This window comes from Electrophorus electricus, chromosome 17 (genome assembly GCF_013358815.1).
Source record: "Electrophorus electricus isolate fEleEle1 chromosome 17, fEleEle1.pri, whole genome shotgun sequence".
Lineage (NCBI taxonomy): Eukaryota > Metazoa > Chordata > Actinopteri > Gymnotiformes > Gymnotidae > Electrophorus > Electrophorus electricus.
This window is the reverse complement of record NC_049551.1, coordinates 2,992,506-3,014,054: the sequence shown is the minus strand read 5'-3', so window position 1 is coordinate 3,014,054 and position 21,549 is coordinate 2,992,506. Positions and strand designations below refer to the sequence as shown.

Sequence of the window (21,549 nt, the reverse complement as noted above, 5' to 3'; positions counted from 1 at the left end):
GCTGCCATAAGTATGTTCACTGCTCTTGCCATCTTTCACCAGACATCCACACTCTCGTGCCCTCCTTCCACGTGTCCAAACAAACAACTGACAGGTAAGGAGGTTTGTAGATATCCTACAGTTTCAGATTAGTTAACACAGCTACACCCTGTTTTGGAAATTTGCCATTTGCAATTATGGGGCCCAGGAAAGTCACAGACTGTTCCTCCTCTTTTTACTGCTACTTTTTAATTTATATATTGGCAATCAGGATGTTACATCGACTTGCCAAAGGTTTTTTTTATTGCTTACATCCACTTCAAAAGTAGAACATGAAGGCTGCTCAACTATGCATAGACGATGTGACTGTTGTTTTCTAAATATAATAAAGTTTATTCGATTAAAATAATAATAATCTGTGGCGTTGCAGGTTTAACCTGTGAAGGCCTTTGCTATTAGCAAGGATGGATTACTGACCAGGCCAGGGGTCCTGGGGTCTGAATGCATGGGTGGGCCTCAGATCACAAGGCCTGGAACAGATTCAAGACGGCAGAAGTACCACTGCAGATGTAGAAATTAGATCCCTGGATTATGTACAAATCGCTAAATAAATGCATTTAAAAAAGAAATGTAATGTGTCCTCAGGTCCCTCAATGCAGGGGTTATTTTTCGTATTGGTTCTGCCATGATACTGAATATCAGCACATTGTCTGGACAGGGCAGATATGGAGTAAGTTGTGCATTTAATTGAGATTCTGAATGATTGAGTTACTGCATAATTTCATAATTTCTTTGTGTGTAGTTAAACTTTAAATGAAGGGAATGTTTGTTCCGATGAACATGATCCGTCCCTGGCCACTGGAGGTTATTCTGTTCTATTCTATTGCATTATTGGGGTTATTTTACAGTTTAATTTTAACATCATGCGGGTTTACGCAAGTGTTTTAGTGTCAAACAACAAAAAACAACAAAACAAAAACAGACAAACAAACAAAACGGAATTCGTCTTGGCGAGATCACGTGGCATCTGCAGGCGGCGTGGTTGCTATGGAGATTTGGGTTGACTGAGATGCACAGAGCGGAGCGCTAGACGACGGCAGGTATCACCAACACGGTCATCACAAGAAACAGCACAATAAACACCAGTATTAGTGAGTATGAACAATCTCCTGTCTTAACTAGTCGAGACCACTTATGTCCGCCTAAGGGGCGATGATCGTGCTTTTTAGCTAGTTATCCTATCTAGGTTACTAGTTATCTCGCTAAGCCTAGCTAGCTAGGTTAGCTAACCTGGGACTAGTAAGCCAGGTTAGGTATCATTCAGAATGTTTGGAATCTACAAATTAATACATGTTTCTTTGTCGTGGAGAGAAAACGATACCCTCATCTAATTCTTTAAACCGTTGTTTGTCTCTGACGCAAGTAATTCCAGGCCAATTTGTAAATTAGGATGACATGCCCTAATATTACACGCGAACCAAATACGAGCGCAGTGATTAAAAGTGTCCCCGAGACGTGTAAGGCCTCCCGCTAACGCCGTGTAGCTAGGCGAGCCAGCCCTAGCGTTTCCCTGCGACGGGGATCCTCTCGGCTGAGCCTCCACCGTGTTCCTCCCCCAGGGCGACTCGCTCTCCACTGCCTGCTGTCAGACGCAAGGATGCACTTCGCTCCACCCGTCAGCAGAAACAGGATCATATCCACCTTCCCCAAGGTGGCCTTCACGAGTCTCCCATACACAAGTAGTGGAAATAAACAGGATTATATATTTGTAATAATGACTATTTCCTAAAGGAAATCATATTAGATTCTTGACAATTTCTTGATATCCGTTATTTTGATTTATTACCATGTTGTTAATGATAAAGTTCATTGCGATTCTTTACATTAGAGGAAGCCTAGTCCGCCCTGGTTTTGTTGTTCTTGTTGATGTTTTGCGGTTTTGTTTGTTTGTTTGTTTACCATCAAATTCCTGGTAATGTAATGGGCTGCATAATTTGCTATTGAAATGCGACATTCACAGACAGGCTCAGAATAATTCTGGTTATGGAATTAAACTGCAGAGTCACAGGACTTCAGCTAATTCTGGCCACATTATACCAACCTGCTCCAGTCTGAAAACGGGTCTCCTAAACAGAAAGACGTTATTTCTTTCTATCTGCATTAAACTAGTGTGCTGACGTGTATCTTTACACCCAGAAATGATTAGTCATCCTAAACACGGCCTAAATGTCCAAAGCAAAAGCTATGATAGTTTCCACAGCTGCAAGCAAATATGTCAAATTAGACTTACACTGCAGTTTTTATTTATGTATTTTGTCATATTTCTTCATTCAGTTTCTTGTGATTATATAAGCTGGTATAAATTGAGTATAAGTATTTTATTTAGGCAGAAACCAACACTGTACAGCTAGAGGAGGAGAGGTGAAGGATATATATCTCACTTAGTGGGTTAACCAGGAGAGGTTATTGTGCTAAACCCTCATGGACAGTATTGGCGCCTGAGTCGGTGTGGATCAGTGTCTCTTGCTTTGCCGGTGCCTTGCAGTGTTATAATCCACAAGCCTGTCTGCAGATGAAGGAGGACTGGAGCTCTAAAGCTAAACTGGCTTGCCGTGATCGCTCCACCAGGCAGCAGGGGTGAGTGGCTACAAGCTGAAAGGGCTTTAGCTGGACACTTGCTTTCATTGGTTCGACAGATTGAATGTTTGTTTGAAAGTTATGGACAAAAGGAGGTAGTGTGTAATGTTTCATGCATGAATCCAACTTACCTTATCAATCCAAACACTTTTACCGGTGACAGGTTCCGCTTACATTGGCTTTGTGAGATATTCTGCTGCGGTTATATGTTAAATGTTCAGTGCGCAGAGCTAGGTTTTTTTTAAAATTTATTTTCAAGAGAACATTGAAATATTTAAATCAGTTGTCATCAGCATGGAGGCTACTGACTAAAACTTGTAACAACTGTAATTTTAAAGAATGTTTATCTTGGTTATTTATCTTGTCAATGATGTAAAGAACTCCTCTGAAAGTAAAATAAAAATCAAGTTGTTTATGGTCAGTTTTAGCTGTCTCCAATTACAGCAACTGTACACAACAGGCCTTAGTTTAACAGTAGTGATTATGTTTTTTTAATCACAAGGGGTGTTTACATGCAAACATGATACTCAGTTGATTCCTTTTAATGGAAATCTGTGACTTATATTTTCACCTTTTTTCCTGTTTTAGACTGGACAGATTGAAGATGTCAAAAGCAGTAGTAGTAGGAGACCTAAACGTAGGGAAGACATGCTTAATTAACAGGTTCGTTGTTGACAACATTGAAATCAATGTTAATGTGTATTAATATAATGGATTACATGTAATGTTTGTGTCTTATTGGTTATTATATGTGTTATCTGGTGTTATACATTAATGTTCTAGATTCTGCAAAGATGTTTTTAACAGGGACTACAAGGCCACCATTGGAGTTGACTTTGAAATTGAGAGATTTGAACTCTCTGGGCTTCCGTACTCCCTGCAAATGTGAGTGGCATCTGTTAATTTTCACACTTTTTTGCAACACAGACAAGCTGTGACCGTATAAGTGTTTCAGTAAGTGCAGTGGCTGATTGTTGTGTTATATTTATCACCGTCCTAGCTGGGACACGGCTGGCCAAGAGAAATTCAAATGCATTGCTTCTGCTTACTACAGAGGAGCCCAGGGTGGGTAGGCCTTCGTGCAAGATCCTTATGTAGGCTCCTCAGTTCAGATAGGCACCCAGAATGAAGGTGCATTTTGTTTCTTTTCCAGTGATCATCACTGTCTTTGACATGGCAGACATTAAGACCCTGGAGCACACACGGTGAGTGGCGCACATGGACCTTTCTCGAAGACCCAGGGAATATATCAAAGAAATGTTTGTATGATACTAAACTATGGTTAGTTATTAAAAATGAATCAAATTTCTGATATAAAAAACATCATATGATATGTCATAATATAATATGATACCATTAAAAAACCAGCTAAATGGTCTTAGCAGTCCTAGCTGAGTTTGGGACTTGGCGTGGTCCTGACAGTCCAATGAGCAGGGCTGTCTGACTGACAGGGCTGAATGTAAAGAGTGCAAAAGGGGGGAGCTTTCGAGGTTTTGCAAATCATTTTGAACTTACAGCACTAGACAAGCTTTGTTTATGGATACTGATATGTTTTCATTATGAAAATTGATCTATAGAATTAGACACAATTGACTACCATACAATTAGAATTAACTTGGGATTGTAACGAGTGGAGGCTAAACAGGATGTGGGGACGAGGCACGTTAAACAAACGCATGTTTATTTACACAGAAACAAGTACAACATAGCAATGAAGCTAATGTAACATCAAACACCGACAACAGAACCATAGGGGTTTATATACACACATAAATGACAAGCAATTATAAACAGGTGTGACACATGGGGGACGTGGCCACACGGACAAACACACACACAAACAAACAAACATGGGGACACTTGGGAGGAGGGGACGTACCGTGACAGGGTGTAACAGTGAGCGGTAAGGAGGCGGACGCATGTGTGGAGAAGAGCGAGATTTATTAGGGGCAAATCCAGAGTCGTAGTGGCTGGAGTTGTCCAGGGTCATACAGCCAACATGGAGAGTACGGGGATACGTGAGTAAACAAAACAAAAACCACACGAAAGCAAACAGGGGAATCAGGCTATAACAAAGGCTAGGAAACATGAAGGCTAAGATAAACACAAAGGCACTGGGTACAAAGAAACAACCATAACAAAACACATTCAAACAATAATTCAAACAGTCGAACATACAAACAAACAATGAACAGCCACGAGCAAGGCACACAAGAAGGTTTAAATACATGACATTCACAAAACTAGAAACGAGGGACAGGTGTAAGCAATCAATGTGAGGACAAAACGAAACTATGGAACGGAACAAAACACAAGACATGGAAAACACGGAACATGGAAGGGACTGATCGTAGTATGGGGATTCTACACAACTGGTACCTTTACATAGACTAGACCCAACATCAGGACCACCCATTTTACAGGGTAGAAATTTGACAAAATAAACTGATCATTTACTGGACTTTGGAATGATATTCACATGACACATTTTCTGTATATACATTGTGTGCCCAGAAGAACAAAACAACCTAATTAGAGAGAGAACATTTAGGTTAACGTAGGTTTTACAACCCACTGACACCTGGACTGCATGAACCTTTTAATTTTGTAGATGAAAATGAATATTAAGAGTATAATTATAATTAAAAAGACAATTGAAACTTTTATGCAGTAGATGTTACAGAGTGCTCTGTTAACTTGTGCAGGTTATCCAATGGATTACAAACCCACACCTATAAAATAAAGTGTTTTTTGATGTGATGCTGGTGATTTAACTTTGTGCAGTTATAGCATATCCCAGTCCCTGCTAAACCAGTGCTCTGCAGTGTTGTGTTTTCCTCATCCAGCACTGCTAACTGAACTTACCCATTCACTGTTCATGAGCCACGTGAAATGTATAAATCAGGGTGAACACATTGACTGGGCAAGGCAGCAGATTTCCAGCGATCTGACTGGGATCGCAGGCATGCTGTTACAGGCAAAGGGCAGTCCAGTAGATGGCTAGTTTCCCTATAGCATATTGGGAATGATGCGTTTGTGTGTGTCACAGGCAGTGGCTGATGGAAGCTCTGGGAGAGAATGAACCAAATACCTGCTTTATGTTCTTGGTTGGTACCAAGAGAGACCTCTTGGTGAGAATGATTACACCATCTCTTCACTATCACACTGACATATCCTTCAGTTAGACATCCCAAGAAAGGAACAACCCTTAAAGGAATTGTGGGCATAAAAATCTTTAATGTACAAATGACACTTTCACAGAAACGCACATGTGATTTCTATAGTTTTGTGTTATTGTGACTGTCCTCAGTCTGCAGAAGAATGCCAGAGGACAGAGAGAGACGCAGTGAAGATGGCATCTGAGATGAACGCTGAGTTCTGGTCTGTCTCATCCAAAACAGGTACATGCAAAGCTGATATTGTCATATCTGTCCTGCAGCACTAATACTGTCATATCAGTCAGACATATTACACTGCTACTGTCATATCAGACTTGCTGCGCTATTATTGTTGCATCAGACATTTTACACTGGTGCCGTCATATCAGACAATATGTACTGAGACTGTCATGCTGGACTGAGACCTTCATATAAGACCTTATATTGACTTGCTGTGCTCTATTCATGTTAGTGTAGGGTATTTTCAAGTGTGCAAGTTCTGAGCCATATTATTACGGTACTGTGTGTGATTGTGAGGTTGATCGTTGCGTGTGTGTGTGCTTATGTATATGTGTGTGTCTATGTGGGTGTATTTCACAGGGGAGAATGTGCAGGAGTTCTTCTTTCGAGTGGCTGCACTCGCCTTTGAAGATGCTGTCCTGAAAGACATGGAGCTGGGGAACTGCAGTGTTAAGATCGGAGATGGAGGCATTCTCAGTAAGCCATCCCCCGCTTTACCCATCCACTACTTTACTCATCCCCTGCTTTACCCAACCCCCACTTTACTCATCCTCTTCTTTACCCAACCCCCACTTTACTAATCCCCTTCTTTACCCAACCCCCACTTTACTCATCCCCCACTTTACCCAACCCCCACTTTACTCATCCCCCACTTTACCCAACCCCCACTTTACTCATCCCCCACTTTACCCAACCCCCACTTTACTCATCCCCCACTTTACCCAACCCCCACTTTACTCATCCCCTGCTTTACCCAACCCCCACTTTACTCATCCCCTGCTTTAGCCCTTTACATCTTCGTCTGTTCTCCTCTGATGAACTGCCTGCTCTGAAGAGGAGAACAGATTTTCAGAAGGTGAAAAAGCATGAGAGAAAAAATAGATATCATTTAGACCGGCAAGGTTAAATAGGTGAAATAGATGCAGTAGGTAGCTGCATGTATTCCTGCTAGTGACAAAGTGGCTTCTTCCTCCACAGAAGGTGACACAGCCCAGCAGGACTCTGAGGTTCATGCGGCGAGGAAGACCTGCTGTTGACCTGCTGAAGGTTCCGCAACCTGCAACCAGTCGAGGAACCAACCTGGGAGAATTACCTCTCAATAAACAAACCCACTCACAAGCAAACAAACCATGCTACAATAGACTGGTTCCATGCCATGGGTCTGTGAAGGTAGGCCTTGTTTGTGGATGGCTGCAGTGTTTGAAGATGCAGCTTATTTGAGGAACATCGCCGATGAATTCCCCAGGACTTCCTGAACAAGAATGCTTATGGTGTTTTATGGCCTCAGTATTGTGCTGGTTAAACTACTGCCATTATATAAATGCTTTGTATCATTTTATAGTAGTCTAACATTGAGTCTTGGAGATATGAACTTTGGTTTGAACTTTTCAGCATTAGTTCAATGTCAGACTGAAATTGAAATTGAATCCAGTATTTTTTAAATGCATGATTATTTGCCCATTATTATCACTGGGTTACAATTTTTAAAAGATTATGTATTTCATTCAATTTGTATTTCAATTACAATTCATTGTATTTAAATTACTTTGAATAAAAAGTTATGAAATGTCATGAATGAAATGTTACTCTGTAACATTTTTTAAAATATAAAATACAGTACATATTCTGTTACACCTTTTGCGGGGTTTCATTATTGTTATTATGATTATTACTCTATATAACTATATATGGATGTAACGGTGAGCGGTAAGGAGGCGGACGCAAGTGCGGAGAGAAGCGAGATTTATTAGGGGCAAATCCGGAGTCGTAGTCGTTACTATAATCCAGGGTCATAGAGCCAACACGGAGAGTACGAGGATACGCGACAAGACCAAGGGCTAGAACACACGAACAACTAAACACGGAGGCTTGAGTAAACGAAGGCGAGAATTAACATATAGGCTAGGACAAATAAACACGACTTGCATACGTTCAGGGTTACAGAGAGTCAGATATACATTCATTACAACCAAACAATGAACAGCCAATACGACAGGGTTTAAATACATGAATTTAAGGCTAGAAACGAGGGACGGAGAAAACGAAAATACGGCATGGGTCTTAAATTAGATCGCAAATTAGATCAAGGGGTTCCACTGATTGTGCGTTGTGATGGCATAGTTTTTTAGCCCCCATAACTGCGTGTGCGTGTGTGTGTGTGTATGTGTCCATATTATATATATATATATATATATATATATATATATATATATATATATATATATATATATATATATATATATAATGTCCGTAAGCACAGGAATGAAGGTTTTCTAAAAGCACCAAGAATCAACAATAATAACATTGTTACAACAATACCAGTCACACATTTAGTAGTTTTAATAACCTTTCCCTGACTTACGACATAGTAAACTAGTTTTAAAATATATGCACTAAGCTAGTAGCCACTGTGACCCTAATGACTCCTTTAGGCCATTAGGAGATGCTCGTAGCAGGTACACATTTAGAGCTAGATCGGACTAGTCGGTCTGGGCCTGTACGGTTAACGTGGAGACAGCTTTACATTTACAGTGGGCGTTATTGGGTCTTACATATCCACACTCGGTGGGAGAAATGAAACGATAGGAACACTAGGGTCTATTTTTCAGAGTAGTTTTTCAACGCTGTTCGGTTGTACTACACATTTATCAACCAGTCTGGAGCATACCGGGGTTTCCGGCTCCGCACCAGTTGGTGGCGCTTGGACCTGGTATGGCGTATCCTCCATAGCCAGAAGAAGACGATGTTATTATCGGATTTGCCGAGTGGACGGAGTAGCCTGAAAACTGGAGTACCAGTATAAATGTGCAATGGGGTCCCAGTAAGCCGTTTTGGGATAGATGTTAGGATAAACTAGGCTTAGCTGAAGCAAAGTGGCGCTTGACGTGTGTAGCGAAGGCAGCAGCTTCGTGTATCTGCTGGTGTTGGCTAGTTCGCTGTAGCTGCGGAGCCCTGCAGACTTCGGGCCGATTAACCCGGAGTTCACGTTTAAGTGTTTTCATAACGGCGAGTAGTTGTTATTTCGTACATGTTGTATGAGAGCGGTGCAGCTTTACTTAGATTGTTATGTAGCAGTGTGCAATCTTCCTGGGCCGCAGAGACTTGTGTTCTGTAAACAGACTGTGATCACTAAGTTCTGATGCTGGTCATTACATTTAAAGCATTTATCTGATCATTAGCTGGGAGGTCTGGTAAAGGTTTGCATCCTGTAGCTAAAATGACGGTTACCACGAAGACAAAAACCTACAAGCTTGTAGTCCACAAGAAGGGCTTTGGAGGGAGTGGTACGTGTGGTTAAGTTAATTTATTTATTCACTTTTTATTAATGAATAACCCAATATAAACGGGATTGGGAGGGTTGGTGAAAACTGTTCTTCATATCCAACCTGTGGCGTTTTGTTGGAATATACTAATTTAAAAACTCATGCGATAGGAGTTCACAAGTAAGTAATTGCGTAGTACTAGAGTAGTGAAAAGGGCATATCTTGAAAATCGGATCGTAATGCGGGATTTTCATTCCCACCGTATTATAATTAGAGGATACGCTGGAGATGGTCTGAACTTTTGTGGGATATAACATGAAAGAAATTCGGCATCAGTGACTTGCTATTTGAACTCCAGTAATCTACCGTTTCTCATCAACAAACACAAAAGAAACATAATTTTTACTTAACATGTATAAAATCATATGAAACAAATACCGTATCCACGAAAAGTAAATCTTGTTAAAACAGTGAAAAAAATCTTGTTTTTGTGACTAACAAATCTCTTGTTCACATGAAACAAATCCCAAATTCATGCGCCGCAAAGCTATTAACACCCAAATTGCGCTCTGTACATTAATGAAAGCAAAAAAATGTCTGCGTTTCCATATTGTAAGGGAATGATAGAAAAACGCACCCAGGATGGGAAGTCAACACAGGGCATTTGACCCCTTTCTGTAAACGCAGCCTACATTTGATGCTATTGATGATCTACATAAACAAACACTTTAAAATGTGAAAAATGCTAACCGTTACATAAGCGTTTGATGCGTGGTATGTCTTTCCTAGATGATGAGCTGATGATGAACCTAAAGGTGTTCCCTCAGGTTAAACTGGGTGACATCATCGAGATTGCGCACCCCAACAATGAATACAGGTGAGAAGGAATGGATTCCCATGGCTCCTTCACTACTGTATTGAAAGATTTTAGCACTACTTTGTGTCTTGGAGAAAGCAGAGTTTAGTAACTGACAGTGCCAGGTTTTCATCATACATCTCATTACACAGCTCTTCTTGTAAACTATTACGGTAAGTGACTGATTTCTGTGCTATATTTTTTTTTGATCAGCCCTCTTCTTCTCCAAGTCAGAAGTTTGAAGGAAGACTTGCAGAAAGGTATGGCCTTTAGCATGGATTCGCTGAGCAGATCGTGCTGATGTCAGCTGGTGTTGGAATAGCAATCACGGTTTCCTTTGCCCTGTAGAGACGATCAGTGTGGACCAGACTGTTGCTCAGGCCTTCAAGTTGCGCGCATATCAGGACGTCATTATTAACATCGTGGACCCTAAGGTGCCCTAAGACAGTAAACAATCATTGACTGAATTCCCTAGACTATAATCTACAGCACAGCCAATTATTTTAAGTAATTTGTTCTGTGTGCTAAACTCCTTTCAGCTATAATTGTGCTAAGGTAAGAGTAACAAGACTGGTGAATGGTGTTTTATTCCTTTGACAAAAGTCAAGTTTCTGAACTGGGAATTTGCAGTGTAAAGGTTTTAGGGGACGTAAATACTCCAAATACTAATATTAGAACCAAGGGGACTCTAGTTTTCTTTGGATTTTGTTTTTGCAGTGAAAAATAACTTCTGTTTGCTCGGCAGGATGTGACCCTTGATCTTGTGGAGCTCACCTTCAAAGACCAGTACATCGGGCGAGGAGACATGTGGAGACTCAAGAAGAGCCTGGTGAGATTTACACGCTATTTTAAAATGGAATTGTTTAGTTGTAGGTTTAAAGCCATGTTTGTGTGATTGTGCGGAATGTTTGATAAGGCTGAGTGTTGATACAGTGGTGGTTTAGGTATATAAATCTGTAAGTATTTGTTGGTTTTTGGAGTATTTGTTCTACCTTTGGCATTTGGAGTATTTGTTCTGGTATTGGTAGCTGGAGTATTTGTTCTAATTTTGGTATTTGGAGTATTTGTTCTGATATTGGTATTGAGGTGTTTGTTCTGGTATTGATATTTGGAGTATTTGTCTCCTTCTGCAGGTGAGCACATGTGCATATGTGACACAGAAAGTGGAGTTTGCAGGGATCAGGTAAAAAAAAAAGGACAGTGGTAGCTCAGTGGTTAAGATGCTTGACGTGTAATCGGAAGGTTGTTGATTCAAGCCCCTCTGCTGCCAAGTTGCCACTGTTGGGGCCCCTGAGCAAGGCCCTTAACCCCCAATTGCTCAAGTTGTACTCAGTCATAATTGTAAGTCGCTTTGGATAAAAGCGTCAGCTAAACGCTGTAAATGTAAAAACATTGACTGCGTGTGTATCATTAGTGTGTATTTGTGTACCCATGTGTGTTCTCTCACTCTGCCTCTTTGATCCACCCGTCAGGGCCCAGGCGAGTGAGCTGTGGGTGAAAGGGGAAAAGGTCACATGTGGCTACATCAGCGAGGACACACGGGTCAGCTGCTTCTCTGGACACTCAGCACCATCCCACACATTGTACAAAACCTTCCTGGAAGCTGACGTCTTTCAGTGTTGCATGTCCATTACTCTGCTCAGTAGTTGATCTGATGAAATTGCGCTTCCTGCCCTGTAGGTGGTGTTCCGCTCCACCTCAGCTATGGTCTACATCTTCATCCAGATGAGCTGTGAGATGTGGGACTTTGATATCTATGGTAACTCCACACACTTTCTCTCCTCGTCAGTGGAGATCATGAGGTTATGCCAGGGTACATGCAGTACATGTCGTTTCCAGAGATGAGAAGCCAGTGACCTTTTTGATGCAAGTGTGGAACTCTTTGGCTCAGCGATGTCATGAAACTCTTTTGTTTGTGTTTGTGTTTTGTGTGTGTGTAAAGGCGACCTCTATTTTGAAAAAGCCGTTAATGGATTCCTCTCAGATCTGTTTGCTAAGTGGAAAGTAAGTATTGCTTTCCTTAATTCTTCATTGACAGTTTAGATCGGCATTGCACCATTTTGTGCGTGTGTTGACCACGTAGAAGATCATTTCAGCTGTGCTGATGTCATGGGGTTTGTTGCAGGAGAGAAACTGCAGCCATGAGGTGACAGTGGTGTTGTTCTCACGTACCTTCTACACCGCTAAATCTCTGGGTGAGGCTCTGCAACGCTCTTTCCCCATTTCACACAGCTAGGTCCTTTTTCCAAATTGTTCTTTTTTCTTTTTCTTGTTTTTGTCTAAATATGGTTCATCCAAAGAAGAATAGTCATCAAACTTTCCTTTTGAATATCTAAGTGTTTGTTAGTCATCCATTAATATTGAACACTTTAAATATTGAACACCTCCTGTTACACAACAACTGTAGATATGGTATTATACAAAATGGATCTGTACATTCTGTAGATTGTGTACATATATACCCAACCATATACATTGTACATTGTGTATATAATCATAATATACATATATTGTACATACATTGTTAATATATTTTTGTACATACATAGAATATATATATTTATCTGCATATATATATATTTTTTTTCTCTATGCACCCCTGGTTCTCTTCCTCAGTTTGGACAGAGCACTCTCCACCATTTCACTGCGTGTTATACTGTGTATGACTATGTATGTGACGAATAAACCCAACTTGAACTTGAACTTGAACTTAAATTTTCCTCTTTTGTTTCGTGTGATTGTAGTATTGAACTTTTCCTCTTCATCCTATCAGATGAGTTTCCTGAGAGCCAGAGGGGGTCAGTTCGGCAGGATCATGAGGGACGCTTCTATGAGGATTTCTACCGGTCAGAACACGACTCCATGTCTCATCTACAGTCCATTTTAGTGGCAATAATGTTATTAATGTACCACTACCGCAGAGGTATATGTATTGCTCTGTGCATGGTGTTTCATTATTCGTATACAGATTTCTTTCAGTAAATCAGTCTGCCAGACACAGAACAGCAATCCTTTGTAAATGTGGCGTGGCCATAGTACAGACAGTTTGTTTCAAAGTTCACTGTTTCAGCGTCGGGTCACCGAGTCTTGTCTCCCTTTCTCCATGGTGCGCTTTGATCTCAGGGTCGTGGCACAGAACGAGAGACGTGAAGAGTGGACGTCTCTGCTGGTTACCATCAAAAAGCTCTTCATTCAGTACCCTGTGCTGGTGCACCTTAAAGGAGCAGGTACACCCCCACCTGCCCCAGTATGGCAGGCCGTCTGCCCTCAGCACACCTCCCGACTGCACACCTGCCCCCAGCAAATGCCCCTGGCTATGCCTGACTGCTCTTCTGTGTTTGGCAGATGGTTTTCCCTGTGGCCAGAACTCCACTGCTGCTCAGGGGAACTATCTGGAAGCCATCAACCTGTCCTTTAACGGTATGTGCAGTCCAAAGTTTATTAGCAAAAATGTATCATTTGGCTATGTTCCGATTACCAAACTGAATTGATTCAAATCCGATTTTTTTCCCTTAATGTGACACAAATCTGATTTTTTCTGGACTATGTGGACACAAATCCACTCTTTTGCAGATTTGAGTCACTTTCTAATGTGGTCCTGAGATCACATCCAATTCATTACTGTGCGACTTGATTGAGATCGTTTGCCTTTAAGCATGCGCTTAGCACCGTGGTCGTCAAAGCAACAGTGGATGAGGGCAACAGCCGTGGCAACAGTAGCTATGAAAACAGCTAAAGCTAGTTGTCCGGCTCTCTCAACTTAAACATGTACAGGTGACAAACTGTTAGTTGTTCTCCAGAGCAAAGTGTGATGCAGTACAGTACATAGTACCAGCGTGTCTAGTCAGATGTGCCAGGTTTAATGTCTCGCATCTCACAAATATGGTGTTTTTGTTATTGGTGATGCAAGTGCAAAAAAATATGTGTGTGCATCAGTGTGTGGATGTGTGTGTATCAGTGTGTGGATGTGGATGTGTGTGTATCAGTATGTGGATGTGGATGTGTGTGTATCAGTGTGTGGATGTGGATGCGTGCGAATCAGTGTGTGGCTGTGGATGCGTGTGTATCAGTGTGTGAATGTGGGTGCGTGTGTATCAGTGTGTGGATGCGTGTGTATCAGTGTGTGGATGCGTGTGTATCAGTGTGTGGATGCGTGTGTATCAGTGTGTGGATGCGTGTGCATCAGTGTGTGGATGCGTGTGCATCAGTGTGTGGCTGTGGATGCGTGTGCATCAGTGTGTGGCTGTGGATGCGTGTGCATCAGTGTGTGGCTGTGGATGCGTGTGCATCAGTGTGTGGCTGTGGATGCGTGTGCATCAGTGTGTGGCTGTGGATGCGTGTGCATCAGTGTGTGGCTGTGGATGCGTGTGCATCAGTGTGTGGATGTGGATGCGTGTGCATCAGTCTGTGGATTGGAGGACAGTTTACATTACAGACACCTCCAATTATGAATGTGAACCATCAGTATAGGCAAATCTGGCGTGTAACGTGAACGTAGCCTATGTATGGTTATTTGTGTTTGTAAATAATGTAACTGTATATATTTAGGGTAAAAAGATTATTTTGATACATTATGTGATTGTGCTGTGCTGTCCAGTATAAGAAGACGTGTATAAACTGTTTGTGATATGAATAAAGATCGGCCTGTACTGTTATCCAAAGAAGATTCCAGGAGAAACCACACTGTTCTCGTAGAAGATGTAAAGGTGTTAAAATCTACACAGAGTTTCCAGAGAAACAGGACATATTGGATAGAGGTCCTTCACCACCTGTGCAGTCCAAGTGTACATATACACACACACACGCACCACATAAGGGAGCGAGAGAGTGAGTTCAGCTGTTCAGAACGATGACGTTCACTTTGTTTGTGCTGCAGTCTTTGACAAGCATTACATCAACCGCAACTTTGACCGCACTGGCCAAATGTCGGTGGTCATCACACCAGGAGTGGGCGTGTTCGAGGTGGACCGCCTTCTCATGATCCTCACCAAGCAGCGCATGATTGACAACGGTGAGCACAAATTGACACCTGAGTTTCAGTACCGTGGGCCTTGAGGCAGAGAGCTTGTAACGGCCCAGATAGCCAAAGACGGGTCGCTGCTGTATTGCGACATGATCCTGGCTCTGGGGTCAGAAGGCACTCACTTAGGAATGGCCTGGGTAGGCCCCGTCATTTTAGTCTGCTTGGCGTCAGGTGATTTGGTTACCTAGACTCACCACAGAACGGAGGCCTGTTTAGCCTAAGGGGAGGCGGGTGTGTAATTTCAGCGGCTTGTGTTTATGATCGACAGGTATTGGTGTGGACCTGGTGTGTATGGGAGAACAGCCCCTCCACGCTGTTCCACTCTTTAAGGTTTGTGGCTGAATCCAGGGCCCTGACACAGAGTTCTCCACAGGCCATGAAATCCTTGGAGGTTTTGTTCCATGTGTTGCCACGAGTTTAGCGATGGAGCTCTGTTGCTTAGCGATGGAGCTCTGTTGCTTAGCGATGGAGCTCTGTTGCTTGGTGACGGAGCTCTGTTGGGTTCTGTATCTCCTCAGCTGCACAACCGCTCCCTACCTGGAGACTCAAGGCTAGACGACTACAACCTGCCCCACTGGATCAACCACAGGTGAGCCTGAAGGAGGCCCAGACAGCCATGACTTCCTTTCTGGTTAACTTCCTTAAGAACCACAGACAAAGATAAGCTCAGGGACTTTGTCCAGTATGTTGAGTAACACCTTCCTGTATGGGCTCATCTTCCTTTTTTTTTTTTTTTGTGAATCATTACTTATTGATGCTAAGACGTGTCCAGGAGTAGATAATTAAGAACATTTTAATTTGTATTGCTAATGACCAGGTGCATGTCTTGAGTTAGGCATGTCTGGGTCTGTTAGCTTGTCTGACCCTTCCTGCCTCATCCTGGCCTGCTCTCTCATTTCCATGGTTACCGTTAAGGCTGGCCTCTGTTTGCTCATGCGGCTCTGGGATATTGCTCTCTGTCATCTGGTCTGTGAAAGTGTGGACTTAAAACTCTACTGAATTGAATTTTGCAGCTTCTACACATCGAAGAGCCAGGGCTTATGCAACAGTTTCACTCCTCGAATCAAACTCGCCAGTCGAAAGGTGAGTGGGACTCTTTATTCGTGTAATTATTGGCAGAGTGGATATCTGATTAACTATTCACACAGCGCTGTGACGGATTAGTGGCGTGCCGCTGTAATGGGCGTGGCTATGACCGAGACTGGGAGAATCATCCTTACTGTGCCTGACCTATCAATATCAATTAATACATATTCTTATTTCACTGCACATACTGAGACAAAGTCATAATTCTATTGATCTAAGGTGTTATCCAAGCACAAGTGCATTTCTTATCTTTGGTTTGTCGACACAAATTTCTCCTCTCATAAATTCACGTGTTCTTGTATCTATCTGTAAAAATCGACCTTTTTCTTGTCATATCACTATTCCAAGGTTCATGCTGAGAAGAACAGCAAAGATCACTGTATGTATTTATATAAACTTGCTTATAAATGTGTTTTATTTCTGTTCTGGTTTTCTTTTGTGTTTTATGAGTATCTCATGAGCTTGGCACAATGTTTTCATTGATTTTTTTTTTTTTTTTTTTTTTAAGCTCTTGGGGCTCCCAAGGATTCTGAGAACAGCCTTCCCATCCAGGTGGACTACGATGCCCACGACGCGCAGGTCTTCAGACTTCCTGGACCGTCAAGAGCCCAGAGGAGCACCAACTTCAGGTAGCACACACATCAGACATCCGTATCCATACCATCAACACAGACTTACTTTTAAACCTTTACTTAATGATATATTGTTGAACATAACAATTTAACTTTTAATTTTGTCTGCCACTGGAATGTTTTAGAAAACCTGGCAGTGTCTCACGCCTTACGCATCAGTTCCTTTGTTTTCCTGCCGCGTTCTCCAGGTCAGGGAGAGACAGGGATGCGGCCACCAGGAAAAGCTGGGGCTCAGCAGAGGTGAGCGGGACGGCTGCCGGCTGCTCTCCCCCTGTGCGTCCAGCAGGGGGCAGCGAGGAGCAGCGGAGTCTGGCGTCCGATGACAGCCTGGGCCACGTCTCCAACATCCTGCCCATCCCACGACAGGTGCAGGCACAGGGCCAGTACGAGGTCAGCAGCTCCCTTGGCTACACCAGCTGCACCAGAGGTACGCGGCCCACCAAGACTAGCTTCCATCCACTCTTCTTGCTGAGCTAATGCGCGTTTGATTGTTTCTAATGGTATTTAAATGTGTGTTATAAACATAGTGTCAAGGCAGGTTATAAATGTATGCTTGTGAAAGCGTTTTAAACGTGTTAAGCAGATGATGAGCAGGTGGTAAGCTCATGTAATTAATGTGTGGTTTTTAATGTGTGCGTCAAGCACGTTGTTAACGTGTGGTTTATAACGTGTGGTTTATAATGTGTGTTTAATTTATGGTTTTATGTGCCTGTTGTAAATGGCGTGTTTTAGGTGTATGCTCTCTCCTTTGGCTGATCTGTGTGTGTGTCTGTGTGTCTGTGTGTGTGTGTGTGTGTGTGTGTGTGTGTGTGTGTGTGTGTGTGTGTGTGTGTGTGTGTGTGTGTGCGCGTGTTTTCTGCACATGGCAGAGCTGTTGGAGAGGATGGTGGGGTCCCAGCGGGACTCGAGCGCCCCGGGCCGGTTCACGGTGGGCAGTGCTGAGTCTAGCCTGCATGTGCGGCCCGGGGGCTACACGCCCCAGAGGGCACTCATCAACCCCTTCACCCCGTCACGTATGCCCATGAAGCTCACGTCCAACCGCCGCCGATGGATGCACACATTCCCTGTGGGTGAGTGGAGCGCGCGCAGACACACACAGATAGACACACAAAAAACACTGCATATTTGTTTCTTAATGTATATTTTGTGTATACTTATTGTCTTAATAGTGTGTATGGCGTGAGTATAGAGGAGTGTAAACATAAAAAGATCAGTAAAAAGCGATATGTCTGGTCCTTTAATGAATGAACACAGTTTAAAAAGTTTAAAATTGCAGCCATGAATTCTTATCACCCAATTGTTTTTTTTAACCTCATCCTGCTGGCTGGCAGTTTAACCAAAGTCCTGAGAAAGACTTTTATATTGTGAACCTGAACTGTGGGTGTGGTGTGTGTGTGTGTGTGGGTGTGGTGGGTATGGCATGTGTGTGTGTGTGTGTGTGCGGCATGTGTGCGGTGTGGGTGTGGTGTGTGTGTGTGGTGGGTGTGGCGTGTGGGTGTGTGTGGGTGTGTGTGGGGTGTGGTTGGTGTCAGGCCCGTCCGGCGAGGCCATCCAGATCCATCACCAGACCCGGCAGAACATGGCCGAACTGCAGGGCAGCGAGCGACGAGACCCTGCCCACACCTCAGCAGAACTGCTGGAACTGGCCTATCACGAGGCCACAGGCAGGTTAGACACGCCCACATGAAGGAAGTGTTTGGGAGTATGTAGTATATAGGGTGGATCTTGTAACTATAACCGATCATCCTGGTTTCCTTGCCATACCACCTTTCCTCGCGCCTTAGCTCCTCCCTCAGAGGAAACCACGCTGAACGACATTACTTACTTGTGACATCACTCGTTGGCGGTGCGATGCCCAGCTATATCATCTGTCACTGCCGATACTCATAGGCGCTATTTTATTCACACACTCACGTTACAGTTCTGATACAACATGTACACGCAGAATGGAACTCAGAAGGACATCATTTGTACTCTTACAAACGTGTCAAACATGAAAAGCTAAATTACTGTATCATTATGAAACCAAAAATGGAAAATGCTAAACAAAGTTTAAAACAAAACACAGTGTGGAGGTGATGTTTTACAGCAGGCCTGCGTAACGCGCTAGCATAATAAAAGTCTTCCACCGCTGTAACTCCATATAGGACACGCGTGCAAGCCTCCTCTGTCTTCTCCTCAGTTCCCCTGATAAGTCCTTAAAAATGGCAGAGTGTGTTAGGTTTCTGGTTTAGGTTTGTGGGTCACTGGCTGGAGATGTGAGATCCACCCTTAGTCCTGTTAAGGGTGCTGAGCATGACGGAGGAGCTCTCAGATGGGGCTTCAGGCCGCAGTAGGAGATCGTAGTAAACCCCGTTGCAGTCTGGGAATTTAAAGATTAAGTTAAGAGTGTGTGTGTGTTTTAGGCGAACAGCCTTGCGTCAGACTGGAGAGAATGGGCTGTATATTAGCGGAGGGCCCGACGACCTCTCTGGTAGTCCAGCCAGCAGCAATAGTACAGGTACCACACTCTCCCATCACACAAGTACCTCACACACCCACACACGTCACACAGATAACACACGCAAGTCAAACAGGTACCTCACAGACACACGCGCGTCACACAGGTACCTCACAGACACACACGCGTCACACAGGTACCTCACAGACACACGCGCGTCACACAGGTACCTCACAGACACACGCGCGTCACACAGGTACCTCACAGACACACGCGCGTCACACAGGTACCTCACAGACACACGCGCGTCACACAGGTACCTCACAGACACACGCGCGTCACACAGGTACCTCACAGACACACGTGCGTCACACAGGTACCTCACAGACACACGCGCGTCACACAGGTACCTCACAGACACACGCGCGTCACACAGGTACCTCACAGACACACGCGCGTCACACAGGTACCTCACACAGACACACGCGCGTCACACAGGTACCTCACACAGACACACGCGCGTCACACAGGTACCTCACACAGACACACGCGCGTCACACAGGTACCTCACACAGACACACGCGCGTCACACAGGTACCTCACACAGACACACGTGCGTCACACAGGTACCTCACACACACACCTGTCACACAGGTACAGTTTTTTAAAGTAGATTAAATCCTAAAGCACCTCTTGTATTGTAGTATTTTATAAAATAGTTTGAATGAACGGAGATATTGCTGTTAATAACTTCACAGGTACACCCATGAACCGTAGCTCTTCCGAAGAATATTCTAGTAGCCCAGACCCAAGTGAGTGCCCACCCACACACACCCGTAGATGTGCATGTTATGTCTTGTACTCCTGTTCACAACCACACGTGTCCTTAGATGTGGCATTTGTAGTGCCCGCTCATTGTTTGGTATGAGCATGAGATGGGTGTAGCTCTGGGTGGGCGTCCGGGGGGGGCCATGGGTGGGGCTGTGGGCGGGGCTTAGTGTTCGGCTCTGGGTGGGACGGATTGCAGATGGATGATTTGGTGATGTGGAGGAGTGTCTGTTTTCCACTCTACCCTCAGACCTCTGATTACAAACATTTCCAATCAGGCTGTTTGTAAAGAAACTCCCTGCCCTCGCTTTCTTTCCCCTGTCCAGAAGGTTGTAGAAGGTTCTAGACAGTGCTAGTAGGGTTCAGGAACCTCAGGCAGAGTCCCCTGGCGTTCATGGTGGAGTGTGGGGTGAAAACGTGATGAGTAAACGTTCCTTCCTCGTCCTCCTCTTTGATCTGTGGTGCTGAGCTCTCTCTCCCTCCACCGGCCTGATCTTGGCTCTTTGTTTACGATTTTAATAAGTCATTTCGGAGATCTTTTTGACGTTCTCATTACTTCCATCCTCTTGTCTCTTTATTTTTCACTGTCACTTCTCTGATTAATATGTTTCATCCTTTTTTCTGGATAATGACGGGTTAATCTCTGCACTTGGTGTGTCTCGCCCCGCTGAGCTGTTACGCATGGCCTGCAGCGATGGGACTAGTCTCTCTATTTTCTCCTCTCCCTCAGCATTCGTGGATGTCCGCATGCGTGTACTGTATCACACGGGTGGGTGTGTGTGAGGCTTGTGGAACTCACAGATCTCTCTCTAACCCCACAGTGCATGTGTAATTGAGCACGCGCTACACTGCAACATCAGGTGCAAAGAAGACAATGACAGTAACACATTTAATTTTTTTTTCTCTTCTCTCCCTCCCTCTCTCTCTCTCTCTCTCTCTCCCTCCCTCTCTCTCTCTCTCTCTCCTGGATATCTGAACTCTGTCTCCCCCTGCTGTCTTTCTGCTTTCCTCTTCCCATGTGCTATGTGTGAATGGGATTTTGTACATGCACCATCGGCGGGGGGGGGGTGTATCTGTGTATGTGTGCGTGTGCCTACACTGGGGCGTGACGTGTGTGTGTGTGTATGTGTGCGTGTACACACTGGGGCAACGCGCGCATGCCTGTGTGTGTGTGTGTGTGCGTGCGCGCGCGGCCCTGAAGTCCTGCAGCTGTCTGCACCCCCGACAGTGCCTAGTTTCTGCTGTACGGTTGGGGTGGACTGGAAGTCTCTGACCACGCCTGCCTGTCTCCCTCTCACCACCGACTACTTCCCCGACCGGCAGGCCCTGCAGAATGACTACACAGAGGGCTGCTATGACCTGCTCCCCCACACAGACCTGGAGAGGTACACGCACGATTCAGCCCAC

At 43.9% G+C, this 21,549-nt stretch overlaps 2 protein-coding genes across 3 annotated transcripts in view; both read left to right on the top strand.

The window, feature by feature from the left end:
• Positions 1-1,043: 1,043 nt before the first annotated feature.
• Positions 1,044-7,603, top strand: rab36 (RAB36, member RAS oncogene family). 2 transcript variants are annotated; one of them, XM_027006481.2, is made up of 11 exons: positions 1,044-1,130; positions 1,599-1,690; positions 2,552-2,616; positions 3,205-3,279; positions 3,400-3,501; positions 3,617-3,681; positions 3,770-3,821; positions 5,666-5,747; positions 5,927-6,017; positions 6,375-6,491; positions 6,993-7,603. In XM_027006481.2, exons 2-11 carry the CDS (start codon positions 1,637-1,639, stop codon positions 7,049-7,051), a joined length of 762 nt encoding a protein of 253 aa, XP_026862282.1. In that variant the 5' UTR covers positions 1,044-1,130; positions 1,599-1,636; the 3' UTR covers positions 7,052-7,603. The 2 variants fall into 2 exon arrangements, with proteins under 2 accessions (XP_026862282.1, XP_026862281.1); XM_027006480.2 differs by having other exon boundaries at positions 2,525-2,616; positions 6,993-7,602.
• A 1,155-nt stretch (positions 7,604-8,758) lies between these two features.
• Positions 8,759-21,549, top strand: part of depdc5 (DEP domain containing 5, GATOR1 subcomplex subunit) — a 28,147-nt gene continuing 15,356 nt past the window's right edge. Inside the window, 25 exon segments of the mRNA XM_035535386.1 lie at positions 8,759-9,298; positions 10,067-10,154; positions 10,347-10,393; positions 10,482-10,567; positions 10,879-10,962; positions 11,267-11,316; positions 11,606-11,675; positions 11,814-11,892; positions 12,076-12,137; positions 12,259-12,328; positions 12,907-12,979; positions 13,257-13,360; positions 13,479-13,553; positions 15,010-15,144; positions 15,425-15,486; positions 15,675-15,745; positions 16,170-16,239; positions 16,591-16,621; positions 16,751-16,871; positions 17,063-17,301; positions 17,744-17,944; positions 18,407-18,542; positions 19,280-19,374; positions 20,073-20,126; positions 21,344-21,527. Coding sequence (XP_035391279.1) covers positions 9,232-9,298; positions 10,067-10,154; positions 10,347-10,393; positions 10,482-10,567; positions 10,879-10,962; positions 11,267-11,316; positions 11,606-11,675; positions 11,814-11,892; positions 12,076-12,137; positions 12,259-12,328; positions 12,907-12,979; positions 13,257-13,360; positions 13,479-13,553; positions 15,010-15,144; positions 15,425-15,486; positions 15,675-15,745; positions 16,170-16,239; positions 16,591-16,621; positions 16,751-16,871; positions 17,063-17,301; positions 17,744-17,944; positions 18,407-18,542; positions 19,280-19,374; positions 20,073-20,126; positions 21,344-21,527 — 2,354 coding nt within the window. The 5' untranslated portion in view covers positions 8,759-9,231.